The sequence below is a fragment of the Hemibagrus wyckioides genome, linkage group LG08, assembly GCF_019097595.1.
Source record: "Hemibagrus wyckioides isolate EC202008001 linkage group LG08, SWU_Hwy_1.0, whole genome shotgun sequence".
NCBI classification, from domain to species: domain Eukaryota; kingdom Metazoa; phylum Chordata; class Actinopteri; order Siluriformes; family Bagridae; genus Hemibagrus; species Hemibagrus wyckioides.
The window spans coordinates 12900416-12919405 of NC_080717.1; the positions used below are offsets into that span (position 1 = coordinate 12900416).

The 18990-nt window shown below is 41.7% G+C and overlaps 1 protein-coding gene across 2 annotated transcripts in view; it reads right to left on the minus strand.

Annotated features, from left to right (window-relative positions):
* The window catches only part of hspa9 (heat shock protein 9), a 44013-nt gene that overhangs the window by 16086 nt on the left and 8937 nt on the right, over positions 1 to 18990 (minus strand). For both annotated transcript variants that reach the window (XM_058398024.1, XM_058398025.1), the window contains 5 exons: positions 18489 to 18670; positions 10340 to 10464; positions 10133 to 10206; positions 7290 to 7396; positions 7019 to 7181 (listed from right to left, as the gene is read on the minus strand). In XM_058398024.1, the coding sequence (XP_058254007.1) occupies positions 7019 to 7181; positions 7290 to 7396; positions 10133 to 10206; positions 10340 to 10464; positions 18489 to 18670 (651 nt within the window). The remainder of the gene's footprint in view (positions 1 to 7018; positions 7182 to 7289; positions 7397 to 10132; positions 10207 to 10339; positions 10465 to 18488; positions 18671 to 18990) is intronic.

Sequence of the window (18990 nt, forward strand, 5' to 3'; positions counted from 1 at the left end):
TTGGATTTAAATTTAAACAGCTGTTTCTCAGGAACATTTATAATTATCACATATTACTGTATGCAGATAGTTATTATAATTATTATTGACATATTCAATGGGCACCAAGATGCTTTTGTTTTCTGTCAAGCAGAGGAAATCAATGTCTGCTCTTTTAAAAAGATTATGCCTATGTTCCCACAAGGTACAATACAAAACAATTCATGTCAAACATGCAGCTCTCTGTGCCTTTAGGTGCTCCAACAGCACTGATTAGGTGCATACTGGGAGACAGGGTGCCTGACACAGCAGGTAATCTTAAGATTTTAGGCAAGCATAGGTTCTCAAATATAGTGTTTTAGCTAATTAGGGACGTACACCTTCATCAGTCAGAGATTACATTGCAGATGTAAATGCGTAATTAGTGAAGATGATGTCTGGCACAGTAATACAGTAAAGCGGCATGGTGATGAAGCCCACAATGTTTTCGGGCACCACCTTGACATCCAGTGGCTCAGTGTCCATAAGCTTCATACATAATTGAAGCAGCTTTGAACGCAAGGTGGGCAGGACGATGTCCATCCCACTCAGGAAGCTGCTGCTCACAATTCTTGCAGCATAGCACACAGTCTCTGACAGGCCTACTGAATGTGTGACAATCCAGAGCCAATCCAGAGAGAAAACAGACTAAACCAACTGTTGGTTAGCTGCAAGGAGTAGTCACACAAGTTTCACAATAATGAGACCTTGTTTGTTCTCTGAGCTAAACAGAAATGTGGAAACAAAATTTCCACCTGTTTAGCATGCATAGCCAGCAATTTTGATATGAAGAGAATAATGTAAATGTAAATGTAGTACATATACATTTTAGAATATAAAATAAAACCATTTTATTACTTGTGTTAGCTTATCTGATGCTGTGGTGCAATTTAGGAGCACAAAGGACAGAGATTTCAGGGGGAAAGTTCTGAACAGAAATTCTCCTTGTTTGAGTGAGGGTGAATTGTTTTGTCTCCCCTGATCAAAGACAGTAAGGAGCCTAATAATTACTGCTGGTTTGCGCATACCTAATTTCAACTGTTCTACAAACAACCGAGAGGATTATAGCAACTCAGACCAAGGGATGACCTTCTCAGTCCTTGACAAACTTCATGATTTATACCACTGGCCAAATTACAGATGGCAGGCACCCCAAATGAAAATCTAAGAACTAAGACCAAGAGGCAAGGGTGAGTGTGTGCCAAAGGGAAAGAATCTCTCTGGGTTAAACTTCCATATGCTGTTACCAAAATTCATAGAATTTATCTTCGAAAAAACATTTGGTTACCTTACAGCTCTTGATAGGACAATGACTCTTAAATGATAAATAATGTACTATCTACATCTACTATGTACATCTACTTCCAGCACCACAGCGAGTGGCAGCCTTTCCAACAGCTCCGGGTGGGCCTTGCTTTTTTCCCTGTGTTTTTTCGTTCTTTTTTTGTGTGCACATCTGATTATCTATCCTATGGATATGGATAGATACCAAGATGACGCTTTACATTTATATTTATTTATATTAATCCTGTTTACATGTGTCGCTTTAATATCTGCAATCATTGTATACACTGTTCTTTGCACATTGTCTTGTTCATTGCACAAAGTCGGCCTATATGTTGTTTGTCTGCACTGTCTTGTCTTCCTGTGCACTTCTGTTGTATGTCTAGTTCTTAAAGACTGCACCTTAAGTATAGTTTAATTTTAAATTTTAAATTATAGTTTAATTTTTTTTTTATCTATGTCATAGCTCTATGTTTGTCTGCGTCACTGTACTTTGTCTGTGTTCTGTGTAGCACCTCTGGTCTAGGAGGAACGTTGTTTCACTTCACTGTGTACTGCATCTGCTATATATGGTTGAAGTGACAAAGCTTCTTTGACTTTGGACCTTCACAAGCCAAAACTTGTTTATTTGAGAAACCAACTTCTTGCTCTAAAAAAGTCCCCTGCCGGCGTGGTTCCCCATTTACCTCACGAGGTGAGGAGGCAGTATCGTGGCTGCAGAGCCAGCGCCAAGCTAAATGCTAAGCAGCTAGCGAAGAAGTGGCAATATAAGCCTTCGGTACCTTCTGTAATCAAGGGAAACATGAACTTGCTACCGAACAAGATCGACAAGCTGGCTGCGCTGGTGAAAAATGATAAAATCTACAGAGTAGATTTAGATTATTGCACTTCTGTGAAACATGGCTCACGTCTAGCATTCCAGATGCTAACGTGGAGCTACCCGGCTTCAGCACGGTCAGGGCGGACAGACACACTAAAGTCTGCGGGAAGCGGAAAGGAGCAGGACTCGCCATTTATGTGAACACGAGGTGGTGTAATCCTGGGCATGTGAGCATAAAAATCTCCAAATGCTGCAGGGATATCAAACTTCTGACTGTAAGTTTGCGTCCCTATTACTTGCCCAGAGAGTTTGGACACGGCATCATTCTCATTGTTTTACATCCCCCCACGCGCCGAAACAGAGGTAGCGTGTGACGTCATCCACTCCACTGTTGCTAGGTTACAAACACAACACCGCGAGGTGATGGTGTTAATCTCTGGGGACTTTAATCATGTTAGTCTGGACACAACACTACCTGCTTTCTTCCAATATGTGGACTGTAACACCAGGGGAAATGGACCTATCAATTTACCGTATGCCAATGTAAAGGACGTATACAGGGCCACCCCACTGCCTGCACTGGCGAAAGCAGACCACAACCATGTTCAGCCTCACTATTAACCAATAGCAAGGAGACTACCAAAAACCATACGCTCATTCAGGAAGTAGTCTCCTGAAGCAGAACAGATACTGAGAGCCTGCTTCGGGGACACAGACTGGGATATACTGCAGGGGTCGCACAGTGGGAACATCGAGGAGGATGTTGACTGCACTACTGACTACCTCAATTTCTGTATGGATGTTGTTGTTGCAGTAAGAACTGTACGCTGCTATGCAAACAACAAGCCCTGGATCACAAGTGACATCAAGGGATTTCTGAACCAGAAAAAAAAGGGCTTTTAGGGATGGTGATCAAAAGGAGCTCAAGCGTGTGCAGAGGGAGGCTTAGGGAGGCAAAGGAGTAGTACAGGACGAAGCTGGAGCAAATGTTGCAAATAACAATTTGAAGGAAGTGTGGAGCGGGATGAAGAAAATAACCGGATGCAGTTCGAAGCGGGGTTACACCATTGAAGGAGGTGTGGGAATAGCGAACCAGATGAACAATTTCTTCAACCTCATTCACACCTCAGTACACTGCACCCCCCACCCACACTTCACTGCATTCAATCTACCCACTGAGAACAACTGTGGCACAGAGGAGGAGAATATATCCCTCCACCCACAATCACAGCAGCCCAGGTGTACGGAGAGCTGAGGAGGCTCCATCCCAGCAAAGCTGTGACCCCCGATTGAGCATATCCACGACTACTGAAGGCCTGTGCAATGGAACTGGGAGACCCTCTACAGTGCATCTTTAACCTGAGCCTGGAACAGGAGAGGGTACCTTGGCCAGTCGCCCTGACATCTCACATAATGAAGATCATGGAGTGGGTGCTGCTACACCACATGAGGCCACAGGTCCGCCACACCCTCAACCCAATGCAGTTTGCATACCAGGAGAAGGTGGGGATGCCATTACCTACATGCTACACAGATCCCTCTCTTACCTGGACAGCGGCAGCAGGGCTGTGAGAATAACATTTTTGGACTACTCCAGTGCTTTCAACACCATCCAGCCGCTGATCCTCAGAGATAAATTAACAGAGATGGGAGTAAGCTCACACCTGGTCACGTGGATCACAGACTACCTGACAGGCAGACCTCAGTACATGCAACTGGGGGATTGCAAGTCTGACACTGTGGTCAGCAGTACGGGAGCACCACAAGGGACTGTGCTCTATCTGGTCCTGTTCATCCTGTACACGTTGGACTTTCAGTATAACTCAGTTCTGCCACGTGCAAACATTCGCGGATGACAGTGCTATCGTTGGCTGTATCAGGAAGGGACAGCAGGAGGAGTACAGAAAACTGATACGGGACTTCGTTGCATGGTGTGACTTTAACCATCTGCACCTCAAAACCACAAACACCAGGGAGATGGTGCTGGACTTCAGGAGGCCTAGGCCTCAAGTGGAGCCTTTGACCAACAGTAACTGTGTGGAGTTTGTCAAGGCCTACAAATTCCTTGGAGTACAGCTGGATGATAAAATGGACTGGACTGCCAACACAGACGCTCTTGTGCAGGAATGGACAGAGCCGGCTGTACTTCGTAAGAAGGCTGGCATCCTTTAACATCTGCAAAAAAACTGCTGCAGATGTTCTATCAGACTGTTGTGGCGATTGCCCTCTTCTATGCGGCAGTGTGCTGGGAGACAGCATCAAGAAGAAGGACGCCTTATGTCTGGACAAGCTGGTGAGGAAGGCGGGCTCGATTGTGGGCTCAACTGGACAGCCTGATATCAGTGGCAGCGAGACAGTCACTGAGCAGGCTCCTGTCCATCATGGACAATCCACTTCATCCACTGTACAACATTATCTCCAGACAGAGAAGCTTCGGGGTGGGAAAAGTCAGTGCTGACACTACTCTCTGTCCTGGACTGTACAACGAACTTTACACCATACACTCTGGTTTGCACAGAACATTTAATACACTGAGATTTGCACAGGACTCAAACACACAGTTTTTGCACATACCTGGTTTTTGCACATCACCTCACTAGGTCTGTACCTTTAAACTCTTGTTTTTTTTTTTTGCATATTACTCATCATATTCCTTAAATCTCTGTATTCAGAATTTTTTGCTATAATTTTTAACTATCTGTATTTAGTATTTTTGTTATATTTATTTTATTATAGGTTATTTGTCATATTTTTGTGTTATATTTTCTGTTATACTTTTGTACCCTTAAATTTTGCTATTTAGTATTTTTTTTGTGTTATATTCCTTCATCCTTTAAATTTAAAAGCTTTAAATTTCCCTTTGGGATGAATAAAGTATCTATCTATCTATCTATCTATGGATTAGAAATCTTTTGCATTTCCTGTACACATACATATTTTATATGAAGTAAGTTGAGTCACTCGTAAGTCAAGGTTTCACCGTATAATTTTTTTATTATTATTATTGAGACTAATCAATTAGAACCGAAAAGAAATGCTTTATCTGTGGTGTGGAATTATTTTGGATTCACTAGCGATGATGTCATGTGGCATGCTATATTGTGTTTCTGCACCATCAAGCAACACCACGAATTAATTCAATCATTTAAAATTCAGCCACAGACTGCAATATGACCAGTGTTTTAGTGTAGAAAAAAGCAACAAGCCATGCGAGAACTGCAACACAGACTCCCATCATAATGTCGTTGTTTTGTGCTTCTCCATATCCGGCAGGTTCTCCAAGACGAATGGAGATAACTGAAGCGATTACGCATTTCATTGGAAAAGACATGACCGCCAATTAATACAGTTTACAGTGCTGGGTTTAAAATACTCATAAGTGCACTGGATAAGAGATGTTTCATCCCCTCACGCAATTACTTACACTAAAAATAAAATTAACTTATGAATGTAGGCTAACGTTATTTATACCATGCATATTTTTCCTTTAATTTTTTTTTTATTTAAAGAAACCAAAGCAATGTATAATTGACATTTGAGTCTTAAGTAATAGATGTTTTCCAGGAAGAATGTTTCCAGCTTTTTTAATTTTTATATAAAATATGGCATGCAGTTGCTTCAAACAATGGTATAAAGCTATTCAAAACACCATTTAATGTATGGCAGGACCAAAGGTTTCCCAGAAGAACACAGTCCAAAACATGACACTTTCTCCCCTGGCTTGCCATCTTCCCATAGTGGATCCTGGTGCCATGTGTTCCTTAGGGTAAGCAACACACACCCGGCCATCCACATGAACTAAAATATAACCTGATTCATCAGACCAGGCCATCTTTTTCCATTGCTCTGTGGTCCAGTTCTCATGCTCACATACCCATTCTTGGCACTTTCAGTGGTTCACAGGGATTAGCATTGGCACACTGGCTGGTCTGTGGCTATACAGCCCCATTTGCAACAAAAAGCAATGCATGTGTATTCTGACACCTTTCTATCAGAACCAGCATTAACTTCTTCTGTTCCTTCCTTGGACCACTTTTGACAGATACTGACCACTGCAGACTGGGAACACCCCACAAGAGCTACATTTTGGAGATGTTCTGATCCAGTCATCTAGCCATCACAACTTGGCCCTTGTCAAACTTACTTAAATTCTTGCCTATTTTGCCTGCTTCTAACACATCAACTTTGAGACCAAAATGTTCACTTGCTATCTAATATATCTCACCCACTAGCAGTATAGTTACAAAAGCATTTATAGATAAAGTGTAAATAAATTTCAGGAAGGTAATAAATACAAAGAATTGTTATTAAATCCTTTCAAGAGAAAATTTAACATTATTTAAAATTTAGAAGGGCACCTCACTGAAAACATTTAAAGTGGGCATAAATTATTCCACAGTGAAACAAATGTTCCTTTATAAAAATACATATAGTTACATAATCGATTCTAAACTCACACCTAAAAAGTGGACTAAGCATCATACTATTATTGCCACATACAAAAATATTTAGTTATTGTCATTCAAAATTAGCGCGTTAGCTATTGTTGGCATGCCTTTTTTGAAAAGCTAGAGAATTTAGGAATACATTTTTTTAAATATTAATTTCCCCCAATGTATTTACCAATATTTTTGTTTGTAGATTGATGTAAAATGATTCAGAAAATATTCAGTGTATAAATTTTGTATGCCAAAAGTCGAATTTAATAAGTAAAATATCCATTTATATCCATTAAGACAAATTTCTGTCTACATCTTCTGAGCATCAAATAGAAGTAAAACACTATTTATAACAAACTGTTCCAAGTAGCTACTTACTTAATTACTGATTTAGTTTAAAGACTAATGTAGTCATATACTCAAAGGGGTATGGGTAAACAAAGAAACGTATACAAACCTCTCGCTTGAACTCTTTCACTATATGCCTTAGCAGATACTGATCAAAATCTTCACCACCTAAGAATGTGTCACCATTGGTAGATTTCACTTCAAAAACTCCTTTCTGGATCTCTAAAATCGATATGTCAAAGGTGCCTCCTCCGAGATCATACACTGCAATACTGTAAGGTGATGAACAGACATGAATAAATAAAATGCAACATGTCAACAACTGTAATATGGCACCACCTCAAACATGCCAACAACTGTCTGACAAATGTTCCACTTACACCTTGTCCTGAGTCTTGTCAAGTCCATATGCCAGAGCTGCTGCTGTAGGCTCATTGATGACTCTGAGCACATTTAAACCTGCAATCTGACCAGCATCTTTGGTTGCCTGTAATCAAAGCAGCATTACAGATTATACAAATAAAAAAATGAGCATCTGCTCATAAGATTAGTCAGCAAATAGAATCAGAATTACTGAGACTAAATTTCTGACACTGGTCATAAACAAACAAACACACAAAAACAAACAATAAATTAATGGGGCACAAGAAGAGAATGAAGTACTTTGTATAAAGTAAAAATCAAAGGGGACCAGCAATAATGCACTGAAACGTGAAAATTATAATTTCAGATTAGGAATGCTGATGAAGAACACAAGAATATAACAAAAGTTTTTCATTTCTTACTTGATCAGAAGTTGACTTATTCACTTACTATTTAGTTGTTTCTGTTTTTCTTCTTAATTATGATTATCCCCACATCATGGCAGCTGTTAGCAGGTGGGATATACTAGGCAGAAATTGAATATATTCAATTCAATATTCAATTTCTGCCTGGTATATCCCACCTGCTAACAGCTGCCATGATCAGGGGATAATCATAATCCTCAAAGTTGAAGCAAGGAAAACGGGCAAGCGTAAGAATTTGAGCGAGTTTGACAAGGGCCAAATTGTGATGGCTAGATGAATGGATCAGAGCATCTCCAGAATTGCAGCTCTTGTGGGGTGTTCCTGGTCTGCAGTGATCAGTATCTATCAAAAGTATCCTTATAGTCCTGCAAGTCTTTTAAGGATTATAAGTGTATTTTAAGTCCTGTAGTTAGTTTGAGAGTTAGGGCCCAAGGAGGCCCCACCTTCGGATCTAGGTTCTGTCACAGATACCAAACTGCTAACAAATTGTCAACTTTTTTCATCCCAAAGGGAATGGATATTATATATATATATGAATATCCATAACAGCAGCAAAGTAATTAAAAAAAAAACAATGTATACAACATTCTTTACATTACAACAAAGTGAATATGGGCAAAAGAATAAAAGGGGAAAATGAATGAATAAAATGGCTGTGCCTATGGATATACAGTGGGGCAAATAAGCATTTGATACACTGCTGATTTTTCAAGTTTTCCCACTTACAAAGAATAGAGAGATATGTAATTTTCATCATAGGTACACCTCAACTATGAGACAGAATGTAAAAAAAATCCAGAAAATCACATCGTATGATTTTTAAATAATTAATTTTCATTTTATTGCATGAAAAACGTATTATCACCTATCAACCAGCAAGAATTCTGGCTCTCACAGACCTGTTAGTTTGTCTTTAAGAAGCCCTCCTATCCTCCACTCATTACCTGTATTAACTGCACCTGTTTGAACTCATTACCTGTATAAAAGACACCTGCCCACACACTCAATCAATCAGACTCCAACCTCTCCACTATGGTCAAGACCAAAGAGCTGTCTAAGGACACCAGGGACAAAATTCTAGACCTGCACAAGCGTGGGATGGGCTACAGGACAATAGGCAAACAGCTTGGTGAGAAGGCAACAACTGTTGGTGCAATGATTAGAAAATGGAAGAAATTCAAGATGACTGTCAATCTCCCTCGGACTGGGGCTCCATGCAAGATCTCACCTTGTGGAGCATCAATGATCCTGAGAAAGGTGAGAGATCAGCCTAGAACTACACGGGAGGACCTGGTCAATGACCTGAAGAGAGCTGGGACCACAGTCTCAAAGGTTACCATTAGTAACACACTACACAATCATGGATAAAATCCTGCAGCATGCGCAAGGTCCCCCTGCTCAAGCCAGCACATGTCCAGGCCCGTCTGAAGTTTGCCAAAGACCATCTGGATGATCCAAAGGAGGCATGGGAGAAGGTCATGTGGTCAGATGAGACCAAAATAGAACTTTTTGGTATAAACTCCACTCGCCGTGTTTGGAGGAAGAAGATGGATGAGTACAATCCCAAGAACACCATCCCAACCGTGCAGCATGGGGGGGGGGGGGAATATCATGCTTTGGGGGTATCATGCTTTTCTGCAAAGGGGACAGGACAACTGCACTGTATTGAGAAGAGGATGGATGGGGCCATGTATTGCGAGATTTTGGGCAACAACCTCCTTCCCTCAGTAAGAGCATTGAAGATGGGTCGTGGCGGGGTCTTCCAACATGACAATGACCCCAAACACACAGCTAAGGCAACTAAGGAGTGGCTTCATGAGAAGCATTTCAAGGTCCTGAAATGGCCTAGCCAGTCTCCAGACCTGAACCCAATAGAAAATCTATGGAGGGAGCTGAAACTCCATGTTGCCCAGCGACAGCCCCAAAACCTGAAAGATCTGGAGAAGACCTGTATGGAGGAGTGGGCCAAAATCCCTACTGCAGTGTGTGCAAACCTGGTCAAGAACTACAGGAAATGTCTGACCTCTGTAATTGTAAACAAACGTTTCTGTACCAAATATTAAGTTCTATTGTATCAAATACTTTTTTCATGCAATAAATTATTAAAAATTAAATAATTATGCAATAATTATTTAAAAATCATACGATGTGATTTTCTGGATTTTTTTTTTTACATTCTGTCTCTCATAGTTGAGGTGTACCTATGATGAAAATTACAGATCTCTCTATTCTTTGTAAGTGGGAAAACTTGAAAAATCGGCAGTGTATCAAATACTTATTTGCCCCACTGTAAATAGTGGTAAAGTAGAGGTAAGGTAACAGACTGACTTATGGAAACCTTGACTCTTGACTTAAGCAAAAATGTCTAGATTTTTATATAAATTTCATATTTATGAGATTTTTCTAATGATCAGATTAGCTTCTGCAGTCTTTACCTGTCTCTGAGAATCATTAAAATAGGCTGGTACAGTCACAACAGCATTCTTCACCATATGGCCCAAATAACTCTCTGAAAAAGAGCACTAACAGAAATGAACATACACTCATGCCCTTTTAATTATTGCCTTTATTTCAAACAATTATAGCAATTGCTTGTGTCTTGTGAAAATATTGTCACTTTAATATTGTAAAGGGTCTCTTACCTGCAGTCTCTTTCATCTTCATCAGAATAAAGGCCCCAACCTGGCTAGGTGAGTACAGCTTTCCATGTGCCTCTATCCAGGCATCTCCATTGGAGGCACGTACTATCTTATAGGGGACATTCTTTCTGCAAATGAAGAACCACACAGCTAGTTTGTTCATTGTGCATAACACTCTTGGCAATAGTAGCAATGCTAATAACCGTCATCTACTACTATTAACGACGAGGATTGTCATCATAATTATTATTACTTTCCTGTTCATCTTAGGCTAGGCAGAAGATTGTGTCTGACAGAAAAGCAAAGTATTGCTGTGAGAAAAATCTAAGCGCCTTATTACTGCTTGTACACATCACTCACAGTAAATTACAACCACAAGCGGAAAATAAATGTACACACATGGAAAGAGCTTGCATTGTACAGAAAGGTGTCTTTCACAAATACCTTTTCTTTTTACAAGCACTGGGTGGGTCCAATTGGCTTGAGTGTGACACAACTGCGTTATTATATAACTCATTTTTCTAGAATTCAGATGTGACAGGCTGCATGCCGATAGGCCAATAGATGGATAGAGAGATAGATAGATAGATAGATACTTTATTCATCCCAAAGGGAAATTCACAGTTTCCAGCAGTATCCATTAACATAGGTAATAGAAAAAATAGGAAGGAATATAACAAAAATACTAAAAAAACCAAAATAGAGTACAAAAATGCAACAAAAAAATATATAAAATAAAATATTACAAAACATAGCAGAATATAACAAAATATAGTAGAAAATACTAAATACAGAGATTTAGGAATAAATATGGCGAATGAGATGAGAAACAAGATAAGTAATGGGCAAAACAAGTGTTTAAGGTGTTTGAGTCCTGTGCAAATCTCAGTTTATTGAGAGTTCTGTATAAACCGGGGTGTATTGTGTGTAGTGTGTGGTTTATTGTACAGTCCAGGACAGAGAGAAGAGTAGTGTCAACACTGACTTCTCTCAACCCGTGTTGAATTAAAGAGTCGCATAGCATAGGGGAGGAACGACCTCCTCAGTCTGTCAGTGGAGCAGGGCAGTGACAGCAACCTGTCACTGAAGCTGCTTCTCTGTCTGGAGATGATGTACAGTGGATGCAGTGGATTGTCCATGATGGACAGGAGCCTGCTCAGCACCCTCCTCTCTGCCACTGATGTCAGGCTGTCCAGTTCTGAGCCCACAATCGAGCTCGCCTTCCTCACCAGCTTGTCCAGATGTGAGGCGTCCTTCTTCTTTGTGCTGCCTCCCCAGTACACTGCCGCATAGAAGAGGGCACTCGCCACAACAGTCTGATGGAACATCTGCAGCAGCTTTTTGCAGATGTTAAAGGAAGCCAGCCTTCTTAGGAAGTACAGCCGGCTCTGTCCTTTCCTACACAGAGCGTCTGTGTTGGAGGTCCAGTCCATTCTTTCATCCAGCTGTACTCCAAGGTACTTGTAGGTCTTGACAAACTCCACACAGTCGCCGTTGATGGTTACAGGCTCAGGCCTGGGCCTCCTAAAGTCCACCACCATCTCCCTGGTCTTTGTAGTGTTGAGGTGTAGATGGTTAACATCACACACCATGCAACAAAGCCCTGTATCAGTTTTCTGTACTCTTCCACCTGCCCCTTCCTGATACAGCCAACGATAGCAGTATCGTCCGCAAACTTTTGCACGTGGCAGAGCTCTGAGCTATACTGAAAGTCCGAGGTGTAGCTGGTGACCGGAGAGAGAACTGTCCCTTGTGGTGCCCCAGTACTGCTGACCACAGTGTCAGACCTGCAATCCCCCAGTCTCACATACTGAGGTCTGCCGGTCAGGTAGTCTGTGATCCACGCGATCAGGTGTGAGTTTACTCCCATCTCTGTTAATTTGTCTCTGAGGAGCAGCGGCTAGATAGTGTTGAATGCACTGGAGAAGTCCAAAAATGTTATTCCCACAGCCCCGCTGCCGCTGTCCAGGTGAGAGGGGGATCTGTGTTGCATGTAGGTAATGGCATCCTCCACTCCCACCTTCTCCCACCTTCTGACTCATGTGACTTATTTATTTTTTAATTTGATATTTCAATTTTCAATTTTCAATTGATGCTCTTGCAACATACTATATTATATAACAAAATTCATCTAAATAAAGAGTACATTTACCAGTCATTAATAGACACGAAGTGTTTTACCAGTTTACTAGCTAGCCACTGTACAAAAAAAAGAGCCACCACTGACACTTGCAAAAAAGGCAAAATTTCCCCATATGAAGTATATTAGCAATTAATTACTTTAAGCATAACCAAAAACAATACTATATCAGGCATCAAAAGGCAGGCATTTGGTCTGAATAAGGGAACTTTAGATCATCTACAAAACTGCAGCTCTTCTGGGGTGTTCTCGGTCTGCAGTGGTCAGTACCTATCAAAAGTGGTCCAAGGAAGGAACAGTGGTGAGGGTCATGGGCAATAGGGGCATGGGCAGCCAAGGCTCATTGATGCACTTGGGGAGCAAAGGCTGGCCCATGTGATCTGATCCAACAGAAGAGCTACTGTTGCTCAATTTGCTTAAGAAGTTAACGCTGGTTGTGATAGAAAAGTATCAGAACACACAGTGCATGACAGGTCAGGGCGTTTTTGGCAGCAAAAGGGGGACCAACACAATATTAGGCAGGTGGTCATAATGTTATGCCTGATGGTCTTATACTTTGGGCAATATAGTGTAATATATATATTACCCAAAGTATTCGCTCACCTGCCTTGACTCGCATATGAACTTAAGTGACATCCCATTCCTAATCCATAGGGTTCGATATGACGTCGGTCCTCCCTTTACAGCTGTAACAGCTTAAACTCTTCTGGGAAGGCTGTCCACAAGGTGTAGGAGTGTGTTTATGGGAATTTTTGACCATTCTTCCAGAAGCGCATTTGTGAGGTCACACACTGATGTTGGACGAGAAGGCCTGGCTCTCAGTCTCCGCTCTAATTCATCCCAAAGGTGTTCTATCGGGTTGAGGTCAGGACTCTGTGCAGGCCAGTCAAGTTCATCCACACCAGACTCTGTCATCCATGTCTTTATGGACCTTGCTTTGTGCACTGGGGCACAGTCATGTTGGAAGAGGAAGGGGCCAGCTCCAAACTGTTCCCACAAAGTTGGGAGCATGGAATTGTCCAAAATGTCTTGGTATGCTGAAGCCTTCAGAGTTCCTTTCACTGGAACTAAGGGGCCAAGCCCAGCTCCTGAAAAACAACCCCACACCATAATCCCCCCTCCACCAAACTTTACACTTGGCACAATGCAGTCAGACAAGTACCGTTCTCCTGGCAAACGCCAAACCCAGACTCGTCCATCAGATTGCCAGATGGAGAAGCGCGATTCGTCACTCCAGAGAACGCGTCTCAACTGCTCTAGAGTCCAGTGGCGGCGTTCTTTCACCACTGCATCCGACGCTTTGCATTGCACTTGGTGATGTATGGCTTGGATGCAGCTGCTACGGCCATGGAAACCCATTCCAAGAAGCTCTCTGCGCACTGTTCTTGAGCTAATCTGAAGGCCATATGAAGTCTGGAGGTCTGTAGCGATTGACTCTGCAGAAAGTTGGCGACCTCTTCGCATTATGCGCCTCAGCATCCGCTGACCCCGCTCCGTCAGTTTACGTGGCCTACCACTTCGTGGCTGAGTTGCTGTCGTTCCCAAACACTTCCACGTTCTTATAATACAGCTGACAGTTGACTGTGGAATATTTAGGAGAGAGGAAATTTCACGACTGGATTTGTTGCACAGGTGGCATCCTATCACAGTTCCACGCTGGAATTCACTGAGCTCCTGAGAGCGACCCATTCTTTCACAAATGTTTGTAAAAACAGTCTGCATGCCTAGGTGCTTGATTTTATACACCTGTGGCCATGGAAGTGATTGGAACACCTAATTCTGATTATTTGGATGGGTGAGCGAATACTTTTGGCAATATAGTATATATATATATATATATATATATTAATTACACACACACACAGTTGCAAGAACAGTTGCCATTTCCAGCATATTTTCCAGCACTGCCTTAATCCTCTTGGGCATGGAGTTCACCAGAGCTTCACAGGTTGCCACTGGAGTCCTCTTCCACTCCTCCATGATGACATCACAGAGCTGGTGGATGTTAGAGACCTTGTGCTCCCCCACCTTAGGGTTTAGGTCTGGAGACATACTTGGCCAGTCCTTTACCCTCAGCTTCTTTAGCAAAGCAGTGGTCGTCTTGGAAGTGTGTTTGGGGTCGTTATCACGTTGGAATACTGTCCTGCGGCCCAGTCTCCGAAGAGAAGGGATCATGCTCTGCTTCAGAATGTCACAGTACATGTTGGCATTCATGGTTCCCTAAATGTACTGTAGCTCCCCAGTGCTGGCAGCACTCATGGAGGCCCAGACCATGACACTCCCACCACCATGTTTGACTGTAGGCAAGGCACACTTGTCTTTGTACTCCTCACCTGGTTGCCGCCACTATCTGAACCAAATAAGTTTATCTTGGTCTTATCAGACCACAGGACATGGTTCCAGTAATGTCCTTAGTCCGATTATCTTCAGCAAACTGTATGGGGGCTTTCTTGTGCATCATCTTCAGGTGATTCCGTCCCCCTTCTGGGACGACAGCCATGCAGACCAATTTGATGCATTGTGTGACGTATGGTCTGAGCACTGACAGACTGACCCCCCACACCTTCAACCTCTGCAGCAATGCTGGCAGCACTCATACGTCTATTTCCCAAAGACAACCTCCAGATGTGACGCTGAGCACATGCACTCAACTTCTTTGGTCGACCATGGCGAGGCCTGTTCTGAGTGGAACCTGTCCTGTAAAACCGCTGTATGGTCTTGCCCATACATGCTGCAGCTCAGTTTCAGGGTCTTGGCAATCTTCTTATAGCCTAGGCCATCTTTATGTAGAGCAACAATTCTTTTTTCCAGATCCTCCAAAGTTCTTTGCCATGAGGTGCCATGATGAACTTCCAGCGACCAGTATGAGAGGATGTGAAAGCGATAACACCAAATTTAACACACCTGCTCCCCATTCACACCTAAGACCTTGTAACACAACTCACATGACACCGGGGAGGGTAAATGACTAATTGGGCCCAATTTGGACATTTTCACTTAGGGGTGTACTCACTTTTGTTGCCAACGGTTAATTGCATTAATCGCTGTGTGTTGAGCTATTTTGAGGGGACAGCAAATTTACACTGTTATACAGGCTGTACACTCACTACTTTACATTGTAGCAGAGTGTCATTTCTTCAGTGTTGTCACATGAAAAGTTATAATAAAATATTTACAAAAATGTAGGGGTGTACTCAGTTTTGTGAGATACTGTACACACACACACACACACACACACTCCTGAACAAAATTTTAAGACCGGGGGAAACATTCTAAGTATTTGCATTTTGCACTGGTGGATCATAACCAGGTTGTAAGTAATGCTTCAAAATGCCAAAAGAAGAAACAAGAGCAAAAGACAAAAAATAGAGCAGGCAATTTATTGAAAACTGAATTTAAACTCAAACATGCTATTCATCAGCTGATCAAAAGTTTAAGACCATAGACCAAAAAAACCAACAACAGGACTAAAAGTGTCAAAAAATGACTTAGTAGTGAGTAGCCCCACTGTCCTTGTTGATCACTTCAAACATTGGTTTCGGCATGCTTGATGCGACTGTTTCCAGGGGGCTGGTGGGAACATTATTCCATGTTGTGAAGATGGCTTCACGAAGGGTATCCACAGTCTGGAACTGATCTCCATTTTTGTAAACTTCCCTTGCCACCCATCCCCAAACATTCTCAGTGGGATTTAGATCAGGGGAACACACAGGATGGTTCAAAAGAGTGACGTTATTCTCCTGGAAGAAGTCCTTCTTCAGATGGGCATTGTGAACTGCACAATGAAAGACCCAGTCATTACCGCACAGTCAAGAGGGATGCCCGCTGCAACATGTCCACATAGCCAGCCGCTGTTTGATGCCCCGGCAAAACCTGAAGCTCAATCTTCCTATTGAAGGAAAAAGCACCCCAGATCATGATGTAGCCTCCTCCACTGGGCCATGTAGAAAACATCTCCAGTGGGATTTCCTTACATGCCATTAACTTTGGAAGCCATCAGGACCATCCAGGTTAAATTTTTCTCGTCAAAGAATAAAACTTACTTCCACTTTTCAATTTCTCATGTTTGATGCTCCCTTGCAAATTCCAAATGGGCAAGTTTGTGGCATGGGAGGAGACTTGGCCTTTTAAGACTTTGTTCTCTTGCAGATGCCATCTTATGGTTATTGGGCTGCAGCCAGCATCAGTAAGGGGCTTAATTTGGGTCAACAATTGGCCTAGCTTGACAGACAGCCCGTCAGACCCTCCTGCTCAGTGCAGGTGAATTTTTTTTTTGGGTCTACCACTTGACTTTTTTGTCCCATAACTCAGAATCTTTTAAGAAATTTAAAATGACTGTCTTACTGCGTCCACCCTCTGCAGCGATGGCGCATTGCAAGAGGCCATGCTTGTGCAGCTCAACAATCATGACACATTCAAAGACAGAAAGCCTTTGTACTTTGTCCTTCAGGCAGTCACACTGTTATTACCTCCTGATGGCAATGACATGAAAGCCATATTTTTGCTGAGATTTTAACTTAAGGCTATGGTTTTAAACTTTTGATCAGCTGATGAACAGTGTGTTTGAGTTTAAATTCAGTTTTCAGTAAATTGCTCTCCATTTTTTCTCTTGCTCTTGTTCCTTCTTTTGGCATTTTGAAGCAGTACTTACAACCTAGTTACGATTGACCAGCACAAAATGCAACTTGTAATGTTACCCCGGTCCCGAGATTTTGTTCAGGAGTACACACACACTATATATATATATATATATAATGAAATGTCAACATGTCCATTTCTGAAGTTGTTTTAATTTGTACCTGTAGATGAAAGTGGTGTAAGTGCATGTAAACAAGAAAATATGACTGTTTTCACTAAAAAGAAAATCAACAAAATGTGTATTGCACCTGAGGGAAAAGTTAGGACACCCCATGCAATAGCTAGTGTTTCCCCATTGGCTGAATTAACCTCGACTGGAATGAAGTTTCCCCCACTCCTCAATGCAAAATTCCTTCAGCTGTGTGATTTTTGGGGGGTTTCTTGCATACAGTCTCTTTAAATCACCTCACAGGATCTCAATAGGATTTAGATCTGGGCTTTGACATGGCCATTCCAGAATTCTCCATTTTTCACTTTTCAGCCTTGGTTGATTTACTGGTATGTTTTGAGTCACTGTCATGTTGCAATGTTCAGTTCCGCGTTAGCGTCAATCTTTTGACAGATGGTCTTACATGTTCTTCAAGCAGCTTCTGATACAATGTAGAATTCATAATGGATTCTATGATTGTCCCCAAGCATCCCCAAACCATAACAATGCCACCTCCATGTTTCATAGCTGGTATGACGTTCATTTGCTGAAATGCTGTATTTGTGTTACGCCAAACATACCCTATTATGGTGTCCAAATAATTCAATTTTAGACTCATCTAAACAAAGCACATTATTCCACAAGTTTTGGCATTTGTCTCTGTGTTCTTTGGGAAACTTCAGTCTTTCCCTCATGTTTTTCTTAGACAGCGAAGGTTTCATTCTTGCACACTTCCCATAATAATTAAACTTGTATAGTCTCTGTAGGTTTTTGGAGATGTCTTTAAGCATCTTGCGGTCTGCTCTTGGAGTGAATTTGCTTGGATGGCCTGACCTGGCCATGTTTGCAGTAGTTTAAATGTTTTCTGCTTGTAAATGATTTTTTGTACAGTGGAATGGCTGATCACAAATTCTTTTCACATATTCTTTACCAGACTCATAAGCATCAACAATCTTTCTGAAGGCCCCAGAAGGGCTTTTCACACTTGAATTGTTAACCCTGGGTCATCCTAAACCCTGGACAAAATGGAATCCTGGGTTATCTGTAATCACATTTCACACTGCTTATACTATACTATACCTGGGGTTAACTGTTATGATTAAATCACTAAATAGTACCAATGCTCCTTTGCTGTTTAGACCCCTAATAATAATAATAATAATAATAATAATAATAATAATAATAATTAGAAGAACAAAAACAAAGTCATAGTATATAAAACTTACAAATCTTTCTGTACTTCAGGGTCATCAAAGCGTCTCCCAATCAGGCGTTTGGTTGCATAGAGTGTGTTGTTTGGATTAGTGACAGCTTGCCTTTTGGCTGGCATACCCACTAGTCTCTCCCCTTCAGCTGTGAATGCTACAACTGATGGAGTTGTCCTTGCACCTTCTGCATTTTCAAGCACCTGTTAAAAGATTTAACAACAATTACCTCCATGTACATTTCATGAATTTAAATATAGAAAACAATCACACTACCTATGTCAGAAGCAGATCACCAGAGTTTTATTATACAAAGAGATTTTAATCACTGCAATCTCCGGAAGCATCTAAAAATTTTAATATCAGAAATGCATACACAGCTGATCCCAAACCCCACTTTCGGGGTTGTGATGGACAGTGCACTGACAAAGCTACAAGGCTGCCTAGAGGCCACAGACACACGACTACACAGAGATTGTCAGTGACATCAACTAGTGTGCCACTATCTGTGTTCCCTCTGGAA